A 22,516-nucleotide genomic window follows, 5' to 3' on the forward strand; every position below is an offset into this window, starting at 1 on the left:
TTAACGGCTCTAGGAAATGTGCCCGTGCACTTACTGCGCGAGCGAACGCGGAAGTGACACGTTTTCTGTTTATGTGAGAAAAAGATGGCAGAGAGCAGCCCCATAGCAGTAAAGCGATGCGATTCCGCATGTGTATATGCCGTGAGCATGGAGGCTATCTCTGCTCTGACGGAGCTGGATGATCTGGAGCGGGTCTACCAGCAGCTCTGCACCGAGGAGGTGAGAATTCTTCCAGCGGGCAGCTGTAGGAATGCAAAGATGTACCCCTAGACTGTGTTAGCATAGCTAGCTAAACCAGAAGCATTCTTCTCTTGGCATTATACTCTATCTGCCTCGTAAATTGGGTGGTTCAAGCCCTGAATGCTGATTGGCCGTATACCACGGGTATGATAAAAAAAATGCATGTTTACTGTTCTAATTACGTTGTAAACCAGTTTATAATAGCACTAAGGGACCTCGGGGGTTCGTGGTAGGGGGGGGGGGTGAGAGAGACTGACGGTCTTTGTGTGTTCATCTACCACAGAAAAAGGTGGAGACTGAGCTGGAGAAGTTGGTTGGGCAGCAGGGGAACATTGACACCAAGATGCTCGCTCTTCAAAGGATGGGGTAAGTGTGTGTACTTTAGAGAGGGAGAGAAAAGTTTCACTGTCTGTGAGTACATCCCAATAATCTAGAAGTTTCCATTCCTTATCTTCTTTTCTTCATTTGCACTGGTGTGGAAGAGATGGACTCTGGGGAAAGCGATATCTGGTAGACATTCACCACTGTGATTTCAACAATTTCAGATCATTATAGATGAAGGAAAGGAGATTAGTTGTGAAAGCTACTGTAGACTATTGAGATAAATACCATGTCTAATCCAATATCAATTCTCCTGTCACATTGTCCCCCAGGCCCAACCTGCAGCTGATAGGAGGAGATGCCAGTCAGCTGTCTGGCATGATTACCTTCACCTGCAGCCTGGCAGAGAATGTCAGCAGCAAAGTCCGCCAGCTAGACCTGGCGAAGGTACTATCTACAGACATGCTATTTACACCCACATAGACTCACTCACAGAACGCACTTTTACGTCCATAGTTTTTATACGAGTAAAGTCATACCGTATAAAAAAAATCACGACAGCTGTAATGGAAACAGGAAGTTTCAGTACAATTTTTAAAAATGCAAATGGTTAATTTGACATGGTGGATCTTTTTGTGTCTGTAAAAAAAATAATGTGAGAAATGGCGGGGGAAATGCCTTTATGTGCAAATATTGACATTTTTATTTGTATTTATTATGGATCCCCATTAGCTGCTGCTGTGGCCTGTGTGCCCTCAGGCCACTTCTCTACTACCACATCTACAACACAAAATCCATGTGTACGTGTGTATAGTGCGTATGTTATCGTGTGTGTGTATGCATGTGTCTGTCTCTTCACAGTCCCCGCTGTTCCATAAGGTGTGTTTTTATTTGTTTTTTAAATCAAATTTTACTGCTTGCATGAGTTACTTGATGTGGAATAGAGTTCCATGTAGTCATGGCTCTATGTAGTACTGTGCACCTCCCATAGTCTGTTTTTGACTTCGGGACTGTGAAGAGACCTCTGGTGCCATGTCTTGTGGGGTATGCAAGGGTGTCCGAGCTGTGTGCCAGTAGTTCAAACAGACAGCTCAATGCATTCAACATGTCAATACCTCTCACAAATACAAATAGTGATGAAGTCAATATCTCCTCCACTTTGAGCCAGGAGAGATTGACATGCATATTTTTAATGTTAGCTCTCTGTGTACATGCAAGGGCCAGCCGTGCTATCCTGTTCTGACCCAATTGCAATTTTCCTAAGTCCCTCTTTGTGCACCTGACCACATGACTGAACAGTAGTCCAGGTGCGACAAAACTAGGTCCTGTAGGACCTGCCTTATTGATAGTGCTGTTAAGAAGGCAGAGAAGAGCTTTATTATGGATAGACTTCTCCCCATCTTAGCTACTGTTGTATCAAATATGTTTTGACCATGACAGTTTAGAATCCAGGGTTACTCCAAGCAGTTTAGTCACCTCAACTTGCTCAATTTCCACATTATTCATTACAAGATTTAGTTGAGGTTTAGTGAATGATTTGTCCCAAATACAATGCTTTTAGTTTTTGAAATATTTAGCACTAACTTATTCCTTGCCACCCATTCTGAAACTAACTGCAGCTCTTTAAGGGTTGCAGTCATTTCAGTTGCTGTAGTAGCTGACGTGTATAGTGTTGAGTCATCCGCATACATAGACACACTGGCTTTACTCAAAGCCACTGGCATGTCGTTAGTAAAGGTTGAAAAAAGTAAGGGGTCTGGACAGCTGCCCTGATTCCTGATTCTACCTGGATTATGTTGGAGAGGCTTCCATTAAAGAACACCCTATGTGTTCTGTTAGACCGGTAACTCTTTATCCACAGTATACCAGAGGGTGTAAAGCCATAACGCATACGTTTTTCCAGCAGACTATGATCGATAATGTCAAAAGCCGCACTGAAGTATAAAACAGCCCCCCACAATAATTTATTATCAATTTCTCTCAGCCAATCATCAGTCATTTGTGTAAGTGCTGTGCTTGTTGAATGTCCTTCCCTATAAGCGTCCTGAACGTCTGTTGTCAATTTGTTTACTGGAAAATAGTATTGTATCTGGTCAAACACCATTTTTTCCCAAAAGTTTACTGAGGGTTGGTAACAGGCTGATTGGTCAGCTATTTGAGCATCCTCATCGCCTATCTCATCGCCTGTCTTTAGCCAATATGTGCCATTTCGTCTCTGGTCACTACTGCCTTCAAATTCTGCACATTTAGTGACAACTGAGTAAAACCCTGTGTACTATGAAATTAGTAAGGGCCTGCATGGAGTATGTCAAATTGTTAATCCCCTTACCCTTTACTACAACTCCTGCACCTGGAAAGATTACTAGGGCTGCCATCATCTTATGGACAGCACATGTCCATAAGCTTCATTATTTTGAGCCACTGCTCTTTTAGCTCTGCCATTCGATCTGAAACTAATTTGCAAAGAACTGTTCAGCAACTCAGAAGCAAGTAATGTTGCTACTGTCAGTTCAGTTTTCCCCAGATAATAACACCCTTTCCATCCCATGGGGAGGAAAATGTAGCTATTACCCCCACAGATCCAGAGATGATCCGGAGGTGTCTCCATGCCTTTGCCTATGTTTGACATATTTACCCTAGTTATCAATTGTTGCCCATCCAGTTACACCAAAACTACTGGTATCTGTTTTTAGGCCTGTGTAAGACAGGCAATTAGTGGTGTTTCCTACATCCACATTCCCTGAGTTGCAGATACAAACAGGGGGAGTTATTGTGGGTTTTAATCCTGTCAACACAACATCTCCTTTATCATTTAGGGGCTTTACACTATCAGTCAGATACTCGCCCCATTGTACTTTTGGAGGTCCTATGCATTTACTCAGCTGGGAATTGTTACCTGGTTGTACACTAGGAACCTTCTTCCACCTTGGCCATTTAGTCTCAATTGGCCCACCCTCCTTAAATTCTTTAGCTGCATCTGAACTATTACCTTTTGTCTTATTGGATAATCCACCTTCCCATGCTGCTTTCTTTCCCTTAGTGACCAACATCAGAGTAGTATAATTGCTGTTTCTTTGTCGAACCCTGGTATTGTTCCTTTGCATAAAATGGAGTAATCCACATCCAAAATCATTCTTTCCAATTGGTTCCCCACAGTAAGGCTGTGGAGGTGGGTTTCTGGAAAATCATTACCCGTGTGCCAGATGTGTTCCCCTTCCCCTGTAATCCTATGTCTGTCACTGCTTTCACCCATTTATTATTCTCCACATCCCTGTCCACAAAGGGAACGAGTAGGATTTGGAAAGCAATAATTACCCTGCATGTGTGTTTCCATTGTTGCGATTTTCTTGTTTCACAACCACAGTGTGTGTGTATGTATGATGGTGTCCTCGACATCTGATGACTTCAGGTTCTGTGGCTGAACCCTCTGTTGGTTCTTCAGGTCCTTTGGCTCGGACCTTCTTCCTCCTTCAGATGTACTCGGGGCCCTGCTCTCCCTCCCTGCAGTCGCTCATCCATGGCTTCCACTCTGGGAGATGCTTGCAGTGGGAGAGATGATGCCAGTCGGACCTCTCCGCTACCCGCAGGGCTGTTGGTATTACCATGGTTACCTGGAACAGACCCATCCATCGAGGTTGGTTCCATTTTCGCTTGTGGACCCTGAGTTTCACCAAGTCTCCAACGTTTCTGGGTAGCTCATCAGGGTCTTCACCTGGGATTGGTTCTGCTGCTTTCCTAGTGTGAGAGTGGAGAAAACTTACCACAGAAGTTAGTTCCTTCATGTCCTCAAGATGGTCACACTGTGTCTCGGTTATGTCTTGGCCATGTTCTGTTATAATCTCCACCCGGCACAGCCAGAAGAGGACTGGCCACCCCTCATAGCCTGGTTCCTCTCCAGGTTTCTTCCTAGGTTTTGGCCTTTCTAGGGAGTTTTTCCTAGCCACCGTGCTTCTACACCTGCATTGCTTGCTGTTTGGGGTTTTAGGGTGTGTTTCTGTACAGCACTTTGAGATATCAGCTGATGTAAGAAGGGCTATATAAATACATTTGATTTGATGTCTATCTGTCGGTCAGTCATAGGTCTCCCCCTGGGGTGTTCATTGGTCGTCTTGTTAACATTTCATAAGGTGTACACCCAATACCTTTGTTAAGGCTGCTGCGCGTTTTCATGAGGACAAGATGTAATCCCTCTACCCATGTTATTCCTGTGGAATGGCATAGTTTGGCAAGGAGCCTTTCAGGGTCCAGACCTCTCAGTAACTCCCGTTACTCCGCGGTTGATAGATGGACACAAACTTCTGGTCAACACGCATCATTTTGGCCATTTGGGCAACCACATCTCCTATAAGATGGGTCCCATTGTCTGCAAACAAACCTCAGGCACTCCGAACCCGAGTATAATTTCCCTAACTAGCAATTTTGCAACTGTTCACGCAACGCAGTTGGTGGTGGGATGGTTCCACCCACCTGGTAAACCTGTCAATTATCACCAGGCAGTATCTCTTTTTTTCTTTTTGCTCGATCATGTCTATGAAATCCATAGCTAGGTGGACAAAAGGTCCTTTTGGAGTGGGGAACTTCCCTGGTTGCAGTGGAGTTCCCTTGTCTATGTTATATAACAAACATGTCGTGCAACGATAAATGAACTATTTTACGTGCTGATTCAAATTTCGGCAAAACCATTGGGCCGAAATCTTCACCTCCTACTAAATATTCCCCTTTGATGAATGGCTCACTCCATGAGCCAATCGGCAAATATTAAAGATCATGGTTGATGGTAAACAGGGCATGCCAGACAAAAGATGTAGCCATAAGCTAGACCTAGGACAGAGCGAACACCCTCTCTCCCTCCACACTTGGTGATTTGAGAAAATCTGCCTGCTGCTGTTTCTCAAGATCCATAGTTTCAGATAACAAAAACAATTAAAGGTATAATGCATGTGTGTGACAAAGGGAAGCAGCCAATTTGGCCGCCTCATCAGCTATGCTGTTACCAATTCTGGCATAATCACACCAACCCGTGTGTGCCTCAACCTTAACAATAGCCAATGTGTTAGGCTTTTACATAGCTTCAATCAACTGTTCAACAAAAGGTCTGTTTTTAATAGGTGTGCCTGTGGTATTAATAAACTCTCTTGCTCTTCAAATCCCACACCATGACCAACAAACCCCAATAGCATATGCTGAGTCTGAGTAGACAGTAAAGGCCTTCCCTTCCCCCAATTCACAAGCTGTGGTCAGAGCTAATAAATCTCCCTGTTGCGCTGATAAATGGTCTGGTAGGGGCTGAATAACCTCAATATCACCTTCCACATCTACTACAGCAAATCCTACATGTTTCTTCCCTGTGCTTTGATCTACAGTTGAAGTCAGAAGTTTACATACACCTTAGCCAAATAGATTTAAACTCAGTTTTTCACAACTCCTGACATTTAATCCTAGTAAAAATCCCCTGTCTTAGGTCAGTTAGGATCACCACTTTATTTTAAGAATGTGAAATGTCAGAATAATAATAGAGAGAATTAATAATTTCAGCATTTATTTCTTTCATCACATTCCCAGTGGGTCAGAAGTTTACATGCACTCAATTAGTATTTGGTAGCATTGCCTTTAAATTGTTTAACTTGGGTCAAATGTTTCGGGTAGCCTTCCACAAGCTTCCCACAATAAATTGGGTGCATTTTGGCCCATTCCTCCTGACAGAGCTGGTGTAACTGAGTCAGGTTTGTAGGCCTCCTTACTCGCACACGCTTTTTCAGTTCTGCCCACAAATTTTCTATAGGATTGAGGTCAGGGCTTTGTGATGGCCACTCCAATACCTTGACGTTGTTGTCCTTAAGCCATTTTGCCACAACTTTGTAGGTATGCTTGGGGTCATTGTCCATTTCGAAGACCCATTTTCGACCATGCTTTAACTTCCTGACTAATGTCTTGAGATGTTGCTTCAATATATCCACATAATTTTCCTGCCTCATGATGCCATCTATTTTGTGAAGTGCACCAGTCCCTCCTGCAGCAAAGCACACCCACAACATGAAGCTGTCATCCCCGTGCTTCACGGTTAAGATGGTGTTCTTCGGCTTGCAAGCCTCCCCTTTTTCCTTCAAACATAACGATGGTCATTTTGGCCAAACAGTTCTATTTTTGTTTCATCAGACCAGAAGACATTACTCCAAAAAGTATGATCTTTGTCCCCATGTGCAGTTGCAAACCGTAGTCTGGCTTTTTTATGGCAGTTTTGGAGCAGTGGCTTATCCTTACGGAGTGGCCTTTCAGGTTATGTCGATATAGGACTTGTTTTACTGTGGATATAGATACTTTCATATCTGTTTCCTCCAGCATCTTCACAAGGTCCTTTGCGGTTGTTCTTGGATTGATTTGCACTTTTCGCACCAAAGTATGTTCATCTCTAGGAGACAGAACGCGTCTCCTTCCTGAGCGGTATGATAGCTGCGTGGTCCCATGGTGTTTTATACTTGCGTACTATTGTTTGTACAGATGAAAGTGGTACCTTCAGGCGTTTGGAAATTGCTCCCAAGGATGAACCAGACTTGTGGAGGTCTACAATTTTTTTCTGAGGTCTTGGCTGATTTCTTTTGATTTTCCCATGATGTCAAGCAAAGAGGCACTGCGTTTGAAGGTAGGCCTTGAAATACATCCACAGGTACACCTCCAATTGACTCCAATGATGTCAATTAGCCTATCAGAAGCTTCTAAAGCCATGACATCATTTTCTGTAATTTTCCAAGCTGTTTAAATGCACAGTCAAGTTAGTGTATGTAAACTTCTGACCCACTGGAATTGTGATACAACAAATTATAAGTTAAATAATCTGTATGTAAACAGTTTTTGGAAAAATTACTTGTGTCATGCACAAAGTAGGGCTCCTAACCGACTTGCCAAAACTATAGTTTGTTAACAAGAAATGTGTGGAGTGGTTGAATCACTTAGTTTGGAGTCATTAAAACTCGTTTATGTAAATTTCCGACTTCAGCTGTATATAGGCAGAACCATCAACGAGCACCATGTCAGAGTCAAGCAGAGGTTCTTCAAACAAGTTTTTGTCCAGTACACATTCCTGGGCTGTCCCTGTTATTATTACTGGTGATTTGCTCAGAAGCCAAACAACTTGTCCAGGTTTTCCTAAACAGGAACAGTGAGCTCTAGTGTCTATTAGAAATGGTAGATCATGTCCTTAACATTTAGAGTAACCATTGGCTCGTCTCTTCCATCATTGAATTCATACTGAGGAGACTGTAGCAGGGGAGTCGGGCGCCTTTATTGTTGATTCTGAAGGAAATAAGAACTGTTGGTGTTATAATTTCTCATTGGCCATGGCTGTCCTCTGTCATTAGCAAAGTTTCCTCTTCCTCTGTCAGGCCCAACATTTCCTCTGCCCCTGTTGTAACCTCTTTCCTTTCCCCCACACTGTGAACTCACGTGCCCCAACTGCCCACAGGTCCAGCATTGAGTGTTGTTCCATTCACGAAGGGCTCTGGCGGGCCCACCTCCTCTTCCAGTCCATGTTTGTGGGTCACCATAATGCTGAGTGGTGAAAAGCACATACCCTGCAGGCACCAGGTTCACGGGTGTGACTGACGTGACTGTGGGGGAGCTGCAGGCTGTGGTTGTGGTGAGCCTGTAGAAACAACTTGAGCAGATGTCTAGGGTCTTCCAGTCTGTTCCTTTTTGTGGAGTGAGTTGTGGTGGCGAGGGAAAACTCCCTCCAGGAACTGTGCCTTGTTTGTTTTTTTCTTTCATTCAATTCTATTGTTCTCATGTCACTTATTGCTGCTGTTGTGTCATCCACCTCCTTCAGAGTTCCCTTGAGGATAATTGTGGTTGCTTCTCCATTTTCTTCTGTCAGTGGTATGAGAGGGTAGATCTGTGTATAGTCACCCAGGGGTCCTCTGGGTTGATTCTCATACGGCGGTGGGGAGTACTTGTAACGGCTTTCTTCCTGGGATGAAGGAGAGGACCAAAATGCAGCGCAGTTAGTGTTCAACATGTTTAATTTAACAATAAACGATGAACATTAACAACTAACAAAATAACAAACGTGAAAGCCAAGACAGTCCTATCTGGTGCAGAACACAAACACAGAGACAGGAAACAACCACCCACAATCCCCAACACAAAACAAGCCACCTATATATGATTCTCAATCAGGGACAACGATTGACAGCTGTCTCTGATTGAGAACCATATTAGGCTGAACACAGAAACAGACGAACTAGACACACAACATAGAATACCCACCCCAACTCACGCCCTGACCAACTAAACACATACAAAACAACAGAAAACAGGTCAGGAACGTGACAGTACTCCTGTTCTGCCTCTGTCCTGATACTTCTCTTTCTTTCTGCACTCTATTGTTTTCTCCAGCTTTAGTTTGGTCATGGTAGCCTTATTCATGAAGATTTGTCCTTCCAGCATCATCATTCCCATCACAGTTTCTGATACAATGGCACTTCTCTTCATCCCCTTCTCCTTGTCCATTCTTCCTGTCTGAATTATCTCCTTGACTAAATCCAACCTAGTTTTGTTGAATGAACCAGCCATTTAACATCTATTTTCTCCTGCCATCTCTGTCCATACATGCCATTTCTTAAAAGTGTCTGTAAATTCCACAGCAGGAAACTTATTTTGCATATATTCAACAGGTGTGACAGGCTTCATTGCTCCTATCTCCGCATTCTGGTTTGACTGTGCCATGGTGTTCCTGCTTTTTATTTAGATAGTCTGCGTGTAATGTGTTTTCCAATTTCTATAGGGTTATCCTAAAGTGGGTGTAATATGTATGAATATGCCTATATAAATTCCTCTCTATCTACTTTCAGTGTGTGTTAAACAACAGTGGGTGATACTGAAATCCTAATTCTACTCTCACATACTCCAGGCTATAGTAAATGGTTCTACTAAACTCAAATATATTTCACACACGGGCCTCACAGAGACAACCGCATGCTAGACTTCAATTCCTAATATTATATCTTAAGGGTGTAGAGCAGGGGTGTCAAAGTCAAATGGACGGAGGGCCAAATAAAAAATTTAGCTACAAGCCGAGGGCCGGACTGTTCGAATGTTCATTGAAAAATTTTTAAATGACGCATATAGTCTAGTGAACCTAATTGAACCTACTGAAAACCTAACAAATATATTCCAATATGATCAGATAAATAAAGCAATATTTTCTTATGGCTCTGTCAGTAATCTTTAATTTTCAACAGACACAAAAGACAAATTTCCTTTATATAAAAATCCCCATAACATGAACATTAAATGAAAGAAACCGGTATTCAAGGCACCATCAGTAGCCTATATTTTCTATTTTAGCAAAAGTGGGCTAAATTTACTTCAAAGAAAAAAACAATAATAGCAATTTTCTATCATCCACTCAACTGAAATATTTTTAAAATATAATTGGATTGAAATACAATAAAATAAAGTGCAAAAATCTAGCCTTTTGTAGCCTTTGTTCCATGTCCATATTCTTGTTTTTGTCCGCGTGTTTCGTTTCATAATGTCGTCTCAGATTATACTCTTTCAGTACCGCCACACTTTCTCCACACAGAAGACACACAGGTTTTCCAGCTACCTCCGTGAACATATACTCCGACTCCCACCTTGTTTGAAACCCCCGGTTCTCAGTGTCCACCTTCCGTTTTGCCATTTTTGATGGGTATCTGAAAGTTAATTTTACTGTGATGCTGACGACTGCTGTGCCAATAAATATTGAAATGAAGCAGCCTACTGCTCGGTGCGTCACCGTTGCATTGTGGGAAATGTAGTATTGGTGCGTGTAAAAGATCTGCGGGCTGCCGGCTTGCTGCGGTCTGCGGGCCGGTTCTAATAATAAATCAAGATCATCCCAGGGGCCGTAAAAAACCTTCTCGCGGGCCGGATGTGGCCCGCGGGCCTTGACTCTGACATATGTGGTGTAGAGTAACAGTAAGATGTTATACACCAGTGCCCCCTGGTGGGGATAGAATCACAAAGTAACTTTCTATGAAAATCTTTACAGAACTTCCCTGTAATACTTTTACAGGTATACTAAGGGTTGTACATTTCCAATACTGTCCTATGGTAGGAAAGTGTCACTAACAAATACATTCAACCTTTTATTCAAATAACTTCTCTCCTACTCCTAACTTTTTATTCCACCATTGGGCCATTACCCAATAAACCCTGCCGTAATCCACAGACAAACAAACAATGAAACATACAATGCACTATTCATAAACAACTCAATTCATTCACTTGGTAAATTTCACACAAAATTACCACTTCATAACCAACTCAACTCATTCACTGGGTACCTCTTCAAAATAAAAAATAACTAGTATTCAGTAATGGTCGCCCGCATTACAACCTGAAATAAAAATAGATAATTTAACTCTCAATCAAACAAAACCGGCCACCCTCGTAGGATAGGGTAGCCTCAGACAGCCTCGTCAAGCCACCTCTGCATTATAACTCTCAATGAAATAATACCGGCCACCCTCGTAGGACAGGGTAGGCTCAGACAGCCTCGTCAAGCCACCTCTCCAAAATAAAAGAACTAGTAATGGGTAATTGTCGCTGAATTACCTCTAACAAATAAAATAAAAATCCTCAATCATTAATTTCATTTATCCTATATTGACGACATGCATTTCACCAAGAGCCCGTAATGTAATTTCTCCAATCTAAAATCCGGCTATGTCATATTCAAAGTGTATGTCTATATTTTAGAGTGAGTGAGGTGCCACTTACTTGTTAGAGGGAAACCACATCAGTGAATGCCAATTAATTACAGACTTAGATTAAACAGGTGTCTGCTTACCTTGTTTAAGTTGGATCTCTGGCACCATGGTGTGTAAACTCCTCCAACCGGGTTGGACACTCACTCCTGGCTAGCTCGCCAAATGTTGTGGTTCGTTCCTTGTTCCTTGTCAATCATTGGTGAAATTAGCATTCTGAAAATATCTTTAATTAAATCATTCAGAAACCTTTTATTAATGCAATTGCAGGCAGAAGTTGACAACGGGAACATAGCACGCATGTTTCTGAGTAAGTTCTGCAAAATAGAAAAAGGTACGAGTTGTTTTATTATTCCTACAGTCATATATCTTAGTGATGTCACTGCCTACGTCATTATCTTCTACTCATGAGACCAAAACCATGCCTACACAGCTATATAAACAATAGTTTTAGTGTTATCTAAAATAGCAGTAAATGTCCACTACCCAAGTTGATTTATAGTGGAATGTCTGACTAGTCTCTTATCTCTTACACTCCCCTGCAGAGTTCTGTCTCAGTCACACATTTCTCAGACAGTTTCTTTATAAGAGGCAGAGATTTAGTAAAGACTGGAACAATATTAAACCTTTCTAATGAATATATACACTGCTCAAAAAAATAAAGGGAACACTTAAACAACACAATGTAACTCCAAGTCAATCACACTTCTGTGAAATCAAACTGTCCACTTAGGAAGCAACACTGATTGACAATAAATTTCACATGCTGTTGTGCAAATGGAATAGACAAAAGGTGGAAATTATAGGCAATTAGCAAGACACCCCCAATAAAGGAGTGGTTCTGCAGGTGGTGACCACAGACCACTTCTCAGTTCCTATGCTTCCTGGCTGATGTTTTGGTCACTTTTGAATGCTGGCGGTGCTTTCACTCTAGTGGTAGCATGAGACAGAGTCTACAACCCACACAAGTGGCTCAGGTAGTGCAGCTCATCCAGGATGGAACATCAATGCGAGCTGTGGCAAGAAGGTTTGCTGTGTCTGTCAGCGTAGTGTCCAGAGCATGGAGGCGCTACCAGGAGACAGGCCAGTACATCAGGAGACGTGGAGGAGGCCGTAGGAGGGCAACAACCCAGCAGCAGGACCGCTGTTAATCTGTTGTCTAGGACCCCATAAATGTAAGGGGGAGGGGTCTTATAACCCCTCCCCTTCTATTAATACAACATAAGCATAATCAATTATTATAATACATCAAACATTTGGTACAGCCCTATCATGACCCCAAGGTGAACCCCTGACAATTTCATAAACCTTGTTTCTTAAGCTACATATGTTAACGTGGGCCATTTTTAGCACTTTTCTGGGATGCTTGCTTGTTTTCATTGCATTACTGGTAAGCTTAGCAGAAGTATAAATGCTCATGTTATTTATGTTAGTGCAGGGTGAGCTGCACACAGTGGACTTCCTACTAGGGCACACCGGCTCAGTAGGTAACAGTAGAACTCTGGTTCATAGGCACATGATTACTGCATACAATAGTTGTGGAATCAGCAGAAGCAGTAAGAGGGAAATAAATTAGGTTACCTACATTGTGTCTTCCAACGTCCCTGGGATAATGTTAATTTGCTGAAGAATTTTGACAACTCATTGACACAATGGTAGGGATTAACTGAGCTGGGCTTTGGTTCATTGATAAGTCATTGTCTTTGTAATGCTTTGGGTCATTGTAATGCTGTGAAAGGATCCAGGAACCCAAACTATTTGGCTGGGTTCCATCCTCCTTATAAAAAGGGCTTTGTTTCCAGAAGGTATAAAAATGGTCAAATGTTACACCCACAGAGCTGCAGTAGTCTCGTAGCCAGTTATTGAGGGCTAAAAGTCTGCTGAACCGTTCAATGCCACGATTTAGGGAGGGCAGAGGGCAGATATTATGTGGTGTTTGTTGGTAGTGGTGACCATCATATCGAGGTAAACTTAGAGTCATGCAATGATATGGTGTGTGGAAATAAGTTATGATGAACTTCACAGGGTGATGGTGATGAGCTTGATACTCCTTTCCAATAAATATTGAGGGTCTTATTCTGGTGACATGATGATCGATGCTTAACTGCTATTTGACAAATACAAATATTCTCGCTCTTATCCAAAATAATCTCATAATGTAGACTAGCCTAGATGTGTCTGCAAACTGTTGGCTAGAGAGCACGTGCCAAGACCAGAGCAGACACATTTGCTATTTAACGCAACAGTTTGTGACAAAACTAGTTGGAAATGCGATGGAAACACATTGAACTTTCGTGGTGGATGAATCAGAATTAGTTGGGTAACATAAGTAATTAAGATGTCATATCTGCATAATATTCTTATGTGATATACTTTTTATTAGAATGTATCCCTTTGGACTATAGTGTTGGCAGTTGCACTTTTCCATTCTCAAACAAGGCTCAGTCACTTGGGGCCCAGAGAGGGGAGAGGTCAGGTTTGTCTTTCACATGTCCCTGGTGCTATGCAGAATATCAGAAAGGGAAGAGGACAGGATGGAACATTGTCTTCATATGTGAATGTATCTGTTAAACCATGTGAAGGGATGGCGTGATTAAGGGGGAACCAATTACTTGACTCCACAATGTCTGTGCGCAAGTCACTCCCCTCAGTGAGCTTGTCCAGGAGTGGGGAGAAGAGGGGGTTTACTTGAGATGGGAGTATATAGGGTTGACAATTGAGTTATGCCTTGGATGAGGTAATGTTTTGGTACTATGAAGTACCAGGAACGAGATTAGAACCTCGTTTTAGAGACCAAACTGAGCGAAAATTTATAGCGAATGCAATCTGGCTAAGCGATACTCCTTTCTCAAGTAAAAGGCCCTTTGTGAAGAGTTCCTAAGATCTGTGGTTCGTCATGTAAGTTGAGAGGGGTGTATCTTGGCTATAAAAGATCTTTGTATTCTACTGTAGGGACTCTCAGAATTCATTATAGACACTGAATTGATCTGAGAGTCAAAGGGCTATTGTAAAGCTCATTATTATTAAAGATGAAGTTTAAGTAAAAATGACTGGTGTGTGGTTTGTAACTCCTCATTTGGTAAGACAGGAAATTGCCACGACACTATCAATTATTATTTTTTATTCAGTACATGACAACTTAAGCGAAAATGTACATTTTGTGTGTACTGTCGTGGTAATTTCCTGTATTACTCAATAAAGAGAGAGAGAGAGCCAACCACATACAAGTCAGAGTTATTATACAGTACATTTTTAATATATATACAAGCTTCACCAAAGCCCTTTTTTGACTCTCAGATCAATTCAGTGTCTATAAATGAATTCTCTGAGAGTGCTTACAAAACAATTCTTAGTTTCATTTATAGCCAAGATACACCCCTCTCAACTTACAAAGAATCCTTTACCCAAAAGAGGAGTATCCTGTCGCTAGACAGCATCAGCTATAAATCATCGTTCAGTTTGATCTCCCAAGACAAGATTTCAATCTCATGCTTGGTACTTCACTGTCTACCAACCATTACCTCATCCAATGGCATATATCAATTGTCATTTCTAGATGCTCCCAAACCTGGACAAACTCAAAATCAGACAGTGAGCCTCTTAGGTCAAATACTAGGTCAAGATAAGGGCAACCTCAGAGGGGAAATACAATGGTTCCAAACACTGCCAAACTCCTTCCCCCTATGGAAAAAAGTAGGGAGTGACTGGCGTACAGACATTGTATGAGATAACTAACTGGTTCCCCAATTAATAACTCCATCCCGTCACATGGTTTAGGAATAGTTACAGACACGTTCCCATAAGAAAACAACGTTCCCATAAGAAAACAACGTTCCATTCTGTCCTCCTCCCCTTCTGATATTCTACCTAGCACCACATGGTTTAACAGATACATTGACTTATGAAGACAAGCCTTACCTCTCCCCTCTCTGGCCCTATTCTAATGACAAGTATCTCACAAGCATATGATGAAAATAACATCTTATCTATGTTGCCTAGCTAAATCTGATTCAGCCACGACAGTACTACATCATCACACACTGAGTTTTATCCGCAATACGTCCGTTTCCCACTGGTGGGAAAATGCATATATCTTCTTAATGCAGATTTCTGAACATTCGCATCGAAACCAAGCTAATCACACACTTACTGTGTGTGTGTAGACATAGTTAAGAGAGGGATTAGGATATAAAATTATGTTCCTATCAGCTCCAATGAGTGATGTAATGACGCGCTGTTTGTATGTGTGTTCACAGACCCGGCTTTATAAGGTTATCCAGCGGGCTGATGACATCCTGGACCTGAAGTTCTGCACAGATGGCGTTCAGACGGCGCTACACAATGAGGACTACGAACAGGCTGCCGCACACATCCACCGCTACCTTTCTCTTGACCAATCAGTCATTGAGCTAAGTCGCCAGGGAGAAGAGAGTAAGGATGCCCCTATGTTCCACCACAACTCACAACTAGGGTTGTAAAATTCCGGGAACTTTCAATAATTTCCCTAGTTTTCCAGGAAACCTGGTTGGAATGAGCTGAAAATCCGGAATCCTCCAAACAGGATTTCTGGAAAATCAGGGAAAGTTCCTATAATTTTGAAACCCTACTCACATCACACTTCCTGATAGCGCAGGGGTGGGTAATCATTTTGTATCGAGGGCCGCATTGGGATTTCTAAATTCAACCGAGGGCCGCAGTTGTTTTGGGATCGATTTTTGTTTTGTCAAAATAAATGATTATTAGTTATTTAAAAATAGGAAGGTCCATTATCATTTCTACATACTTTCTATCTGGTTTTAGACGTTAATATTTTGTAGGGATGCACCGATGTGGGATTTTTTTTTTGATGGCCTTTTTAACCATTCTAGCACATATCCAAGTTTCTATGTTCATAAGGGTAATAAAAAAATGTCAAATGACTTTAATATGGGAAAGGTGTAAAACATTTTTGAATTTGGATCACGGTTACTGAAATGCATTGGAAATCAGGGAAGCTCATCAGGTAATGTGCAGAAAGTAAGATCTGCATTGCTTTCGGTTTTTGTCACAGTCCCTTCTAACGTGTTCTGTGCTGTCTTTGATACTATTTTCTGCTCAGGCAGTGCTGTGGACGCTAGCCTGGCCATGCTTCAAGAGGCAGAGCAGCGATTGAAAGTCCTGGTTGCGGAGAGACTGGATGAGGCTGTTACCAGGGGTGATCTGGCGCAGGTGGAAAGATTCTTTAAAATCTTCCCTCTGCTTGGCCTCCACGAGCAAGGCCTGGCTCGCTTTGGCCAGTACCTCTGCAGCCAAGTGAGTGGGGTTGTCCATGCAATAGTGTGTGTGAGCGTTAATGCTTGTGCATTTGTTTATCTTCACGGTTGTCTTTTTCTCTCTCTCAGCTGGCCTCTAAAGCAGATGAGAACCTGCTCTTGGCTGTGGGAGGACAGCTGGGAGAGAGGAGAGCTGCTCTGGTCTTTGCTGACACCCTGACTCTGCTGCTGGAGGGTGAGAGACTGACCATAATGATGGTGTCTTTTTAGACATGTCTGTAAACGTGTTGGTTTGTGTGTGTGTATAGGAAAATAGAATTGGTGGAAAATATTTAGTGTGTGTTTCAGGCATAGCTCGTGTTGTGGAGACCCACCAGCCCATCGTAGAGACGTACTACGGTCCAGGCTACCTGTATACTCTCATCACTCACCTGCAGCAGGAGTGTGACCGACAGGCCCAGAAAGTAGTTGACAAGTTCATCCAACAGAGAGACTACCACAACAAGGTCTGTGTGTCAATTGCATTCAATTAATTAGATCTTTAAATTACAGACTATATTAAGAAAGTGTTATTAAATTGAATGTCTCTGCTTGCAGTTTCAGATCGTCCAGAGCAGCATGATGAAGAGTGTGCCCACTGAGAGGATTGAACCCAGGTCAGTGTGACAGTTCAGCCTACTTTATTTCAACAGCATTACTCAATGTCATCTTTTTGTGTGGAGGACAATGCATGTGTACTATGCGTATTTATGATGTGTTTCACCTGTGTTTCACCTGTGTGTGTGTAGGGAACTGGATCCTGTATTACTGGAAGTCACTCTGATGAATGCCAGGTCGGAGCTTTACTTAAGATTTCTGCGCCGTCGCATGATGGCCGACTTCGAGGTTGGGGATGCTACGGCAACACATGGCATCGTCCAAGGTAAGACACCCAACACACACACACACACTTATAAAACCCTGTACACGTGTTGTTGACTGTGTTAGTAAGTTTTGTTGTCTTTGTTTCTTGCTACAGAGCACAAGCATAATGTGGAGAAACTGCTGAAACACTGCATGCTGGGCCAGCTCATGCAGGAGCTGATTGGCTACTACATTCCAATGGAGGAGTACTACATGAGGGAGACAGTCAGCAAGGTTAGCCACCACTTCTAACTATACAGCAAGGGGTTCCATTTTATCCCTGAATCAGCCCCTCATTAGAAGGAAAATAATGAAAACCAGCAATGCTGTCGTCGTCCTCAAACCCGTATTTGAATACCCTTGATACACAGTATACATATGTAACCACATAATAGTAATAATAATTATATTAATTCCCTTTGCCCCTCTCTTCTTAGGCTGTAGCTATGGATACATATGAGAAGGGTCAGCTGACGTCCAGCATGGTGGATGACTGTTTCTACATTGTGAAGAAGTGCATCAGCAGAGCTCTGTCCAGCTCCAGCATTGACTGTCTGTGTGCCATGATCAACCACTCAACCTCAGTGCTAGAGTCTGACTTCAGGTAGACAGTATCAATCATTTGAACACACATTTGAATCTCCTTCCAGCTCTCACACCCTCCTTTTTCTCTCCGTCTTCCACCAACCCATGCTTCTCTCTCACCCCCCCCCCCCCCTTTCTCTCTGTCTCTCTCAGGGAGGTGTTGTATAATAAGCTGGGGCAGGGCTTCCCTGCGACCACGCTGCAGGACATCCAGCGTGGGGTGAGCAGTGCAGTGAGTCTGATGCAGAGCAGCCTGCAGCAGGGCAAGTTCAACAACCTGGGCATTGACAGCGCAGAGGTCGCCAAGGCTGCCTTCCTGGTGAGGGACTTGTGTACACACACAAACACTGACCGACACACACAAACACTTACCGCCAAACTGAACATTGAATGCACGGAACATGCCAAGGCATCGTTCCTGGTAAGAAACACACACAGTCTAAAACACAACTGGTCACAGAGAGCACACTAAGGCAGCATTCTTGATGATAAACACGGAACAGACAACAGACACATACATTCACTCACACCCGTCTTTCTTTCTATCCCAGGTGACTCTGAATAACGTGGAGGTGTGTAGTGAGAACATCACCACTCTGAAGAGGAACCTGGAGGTGAGTTAGCTTACTGCTTATATCATCTCTTTAGTTTTCTAAAGAGTAACATTTCAATAAGACACACTATGTGTAGTATACCACAGATAATGACGTTTTCCCCTCTCTCTTTCTCAGAGTGATTGCTCCAAGTTGTTCACTCAGGGGGCGGGATCAGGAGAGCAAGCTAAGATTGACAGCTGTCTGTCAGACCTCGTCAACACGTCCAGCAAGTTCAAGGATCTCTTGCAGGTTGGAGGACGCAGAAATATACTCAGATCAGAGTGACACATGATCTGTCTCTGTGCAGTTGTGTTAAGGGGGTCTTTGACTTCATTGTGCAAGAAATACTAGTAAAAGTAGTAGTACTAGCAGCAACATTTATTTGTAAGTCACAGTGATAAACTGAATTGTGTACCAATTTACATGCATAGACAATATACAACTACAAAACGTCACCAGTGTGTCTAATCTGTATGGAGTAGAACTAACTCAGTTGTGACCCTCAGGAGGGCCTGACAGAGCTGAACACCACAGCCATCAAGCCTCAGGTCAAACCGTGGATCAGCAGCTTCCTGTCCATCTCACACAACATAGAGGAGGTACGAACACACACACACACACACACACACACACACACACACACTAGGCCACACCCTTCCCCCCCCAGTGTGTGACTAATGTTTTTTTTGTGCAGGAGGAGTTTAATGAGTACGAGGCCAACGACCCCTGGGTCCAGCAGCTCATCGTCAACCTCGAGCAGCTCATGGCAGAGTTCAAGGTAACCATACTTTTGCTTAGCCTCAGGAATACATCTCCCACATTAGCATTTTACAAACTCTTTCTCTTCTCCCCCTCTCTATAATCACTCTCTTGCTCTCTCAGGCGGGGCTCTCTTCAGTTATCTACGACACACTGACTAGCCTCATGACCAGTTTGGTCTCCATGGAGATGGAGAAGACTGTCCTGAAGTGCACCTTCAGCAGGGTGAGATATCCCAGGCCTGGCCACAGGGTGGCATCACACCTACCGCATGCACATCTGTGACGTAATGATAAGAGGCCCTTTTTTAATGTTTTATTTATGATTCCAGAAGGATGGTAGATTAAGCTTCTTTCCCCTTGGCATCTGCCTCTTTAGGTGGTGTGTGTGCTGTAATTTAGTGCAAGGATACTAAAGCATTTTATTGCAGTCCTCTTTCTTTTTCTGGGATGTTCTCTGTTTGATCCTTTGATCCTTTTTGATGTGGTCTTTGTTTAAATATTTAATTGCTGGTCTGGATACCTTTTTTCTGTTTCATGCTCTTGATTTGAACCCCTTATTGCACCTGTCCCTTAGCTGGGAGGGCTTCAGTTTGATAAGGAGCTGCGTTCTCTGGTGGCCTACCTCACTACTGTCACCACCTGGACTATTAGGGACAAGTTTGCTCGGCTCACTCAGATGGCCACCATCCTCAACCTGGAGCGGGTAATCTGCAGTATACACACACACACATTTCTCAACCCACAGACAATCACAAAGATGGGGTCACATACAGTGCATTCGGAAAGTATTCAGACCCCTTTACTTTTTCCACATTTTGTTACGTTATAGCCTTATTCTAAAATTGATTTTTTTTTAATTTTCCTTATTAATCTACACACGATACCCCATAATGACGAAGCGAAAACAGGTTTTTAGAAATGTTTGCAAATTTATTAAGAATAAACAACAGATACCTTATTTACACAAGTATTCAGACCCTTTGCTATGAGACTCGAAATTGAGCTCAGGTGCATCCTGTTTCCATTGATCATCCTTGATGTTTCTACAACTTGATTGGAGTCCACCTGTGGTAAATTCAATTGATTGGACATGATATGGAAAGTCACACACCTGTCTAAACCAAGCCATGAGGTTGAAGGAATTGTCCGTAGAGCTCCGAGACAGGATTGTGTCGAGGCACAGATCTGGGGAAGGGTACCAAAAATGTCTGCAGCATTGAAGGTTCCCAAAAACACAGTGGCCTCCATCATTCTTAATTGGAAGAAGTTTGGTGCCACCAAGTCTCTTCCTAGAGCTGGCCTTCCGGCCGACTGTGCAATCGGTGGATAAGGGCCTTGGTCATGGAGGTGACCAAGAACCCGATGGTCACGCTGACAGAACTCCAGAGTTCCTCTGTGGAGATGGGAGAACCTTCCAGAAGCAAAACCATCTCTGCAGGACTTCACCAATCAGGCCTTTATGGTAGAGTGACGAGACGGAAGCCATTCCTCAGTAAAAAGCATGTGGCAGCCCGCTTGGAGTTTGCCAAAAGGCACCTAAAGGACTCTCAGGCCATGAGAAACAAGATTCTCTGGTCTGATGAAACCAAGATTTAAATCTTTGGCCTGAATGCCAAGCGTCACGTCTGGAGGAAACCTTGCACCATCCCTACGGTGAAGCATGGTGGTGGCGGCATCATGCTGTGGGAATGTTTTTCAGCGGCAGGGACTGGGAAACTAGTCAGGATCGAGGGAAAGATGAACGAAGCAAAGTAGAGAGAGATCCTTGATAAAAACCTGCTCCAGAGCGCTCAGGATGTCCTTGAGTGGCCCAGCCAGAGCCCGGACTTAAACTCAATCGAACATCTCTGGAGAGACCTGAAAATTGCTGTGCAGCGACGCTCCCCATCCAACCTGATAGAGCTTGAGAGGATCTGCAGAGAAGAATGGGAGAAACTCCCCAAATACAGGTGTGCCAAGCTTGTAGCGTCATACCTAATAAGACTCGAGGCTGTAACCCTGCCAAAGGTGCTTCAAAAAGTACTAAGGGTCTGAATACATGTAAATGTAATATTTCTGTTTTGAATTTTTTATAAATTTACTAAAAAATCTATACCTGTTTTTGCTTTGTCATTATGGGATATTGTGTGTAGTTTGATTAGGGGAAGAAAAAAACAATTTAATCAATTTTAGAATAAGGCTGTATCGTAACAAAAGTCGAGGTGTCTGAATACTTTTCGAATGCACTGTATCTATTTACCACTGACCCTCTCACTTTGTAGACTTTCATGTCTCTGTATACACAGGCCTGCTCTCAGAACTGTGTGTATGTTATTGTGTTTCTAGGTAACAGAGATCCTGGATTACTGGGGCCCGAACTCTGGTCCTCTAACTTGGCGTCTCACTCCAGCGGAGGTCCGGCAGGTTCTGGCACTTCGCATCGATTTCCGCAGTGAGGACATCAAGAGGCTCCGCCTCTAACCCTGCTACCCAGAGAATGTGCTGGTGCACATGTTACATGGGACTAGACTCATGCTGATTGGTCTTTGAGGAAAAAGAGGAGTGTGCAGGTGGATCCCCTGAGAGGAAGTCCCTGCTGCTCCTAACCTCTGCTGGCCTCATAGGAGGTGGAGGAAGAGGTTGCCCCTAACTACAAATTCAGTGATAGATATTTGTTTAACCCCCAAATGGTTACAGTTAGGTTTGAGGTAGGGTGATCTGATCCTAGATCTGTAGTTAATGCTACTTCTACCTCATACAGCCAATCAGAGCCAGAAGTAACAGCAGTAATGGAACTATGGGATTGTGGAACAGTGGGATTATGGATTTGAGCCTTTTGGCTTGGATTAATGAATATTATGTAACATATTAAATGTAAAATATTAAAGTGTTCTCTCGAAGATGTCTTTTTTTGTCATTAATTTATATTGAAAGCCCTTTAACGGAATCCATCATATTGAAACTGGGCACGCAGGGACAGACGTGCGCTATACTCTCTGGTGAGAGTGGTGTGTCTATGTTTTCTGACACTGAAATGACCCAGTAATGAACATAGAATCCATCAAACTAACAGAACCAGGTCAGACGGCTGATCTAGACTCATCATTCAATATATAAATAACACATTTTAACTG

General features: G+C 42.9%; 1 protein-coding gene across 2 annotated transcripts; it reads left to right on the top strand.

The window, feature by feature from the left end:
- The first annotated feature begins 48 nt into the window (after positions 1 to 48).
- On the top strand, positions 49 to 22,282 carry LOC120047448 (conserved oligomeric Golgi complex subunit 4-like). 2 transcript variants are annotated; one of them, XM_038992979.1, is made up of 20 exons: positions 53 to 219; positions 524 to 606; positions 894 to 1,008; positions 4,004 to 4,195; positions 15,563 to 15,737; positions 16,405 to 16,598; positions 16,688 to 16,793; positions 16,907 to 17,064; positions 17,156 to 17,214; positions 17,347 to 17,480; positions 17,577 to 17,695; positions 17,899 to 18,065; positions 18,200 to 18,365; positions 18,598 to 18,660; positions 18,778 to 18,891; positions 19,149 to 19,241; positions 19,337 to 19,420; positions 19,525 to 19,626; positions 19,978 to 20,106; positions 21,729 to 22,282. In XM_038992979.1, the coding sequence occupies exons 1-20, from the start codon at positions 85 to 87 to the stop codon at positions 21,861 to 21,863; spliced, it is 2,523 nt and encodes an 840-aa protein (XP_038848907.1). In that variant the 5' UTR covers positions 53 to 84; the 3' UTR covers positions 21,864 to 22,282. The 2 variants fall into 2 exon arrangements, with proteins under 2 accessions (XP_038848915.1, XP_038848907.1); XM_038992987.1 differs by lacking the exon at positions 4,004 to 4,195 and having other exon boundaries at positions 49 to 219; positions 21,729 to 21,863.
- Positions 22,283 to 22,516: the final 234 nt, after the last annotated feature.

This window comes from Salvelinus namaycush, chromosome 1, assembly GCF_016432855.1.
Source record: "Salvelinus namaycush isolate Seneca chromosome 1, SaNama_1.0, whole genome shotgun sequence".
NCBI lineage: Eukaryota > Metazoa > Chordata > Actinopteri > Salmoniformes > Salmonidae > Salvelinus > Salvelinus namaycush.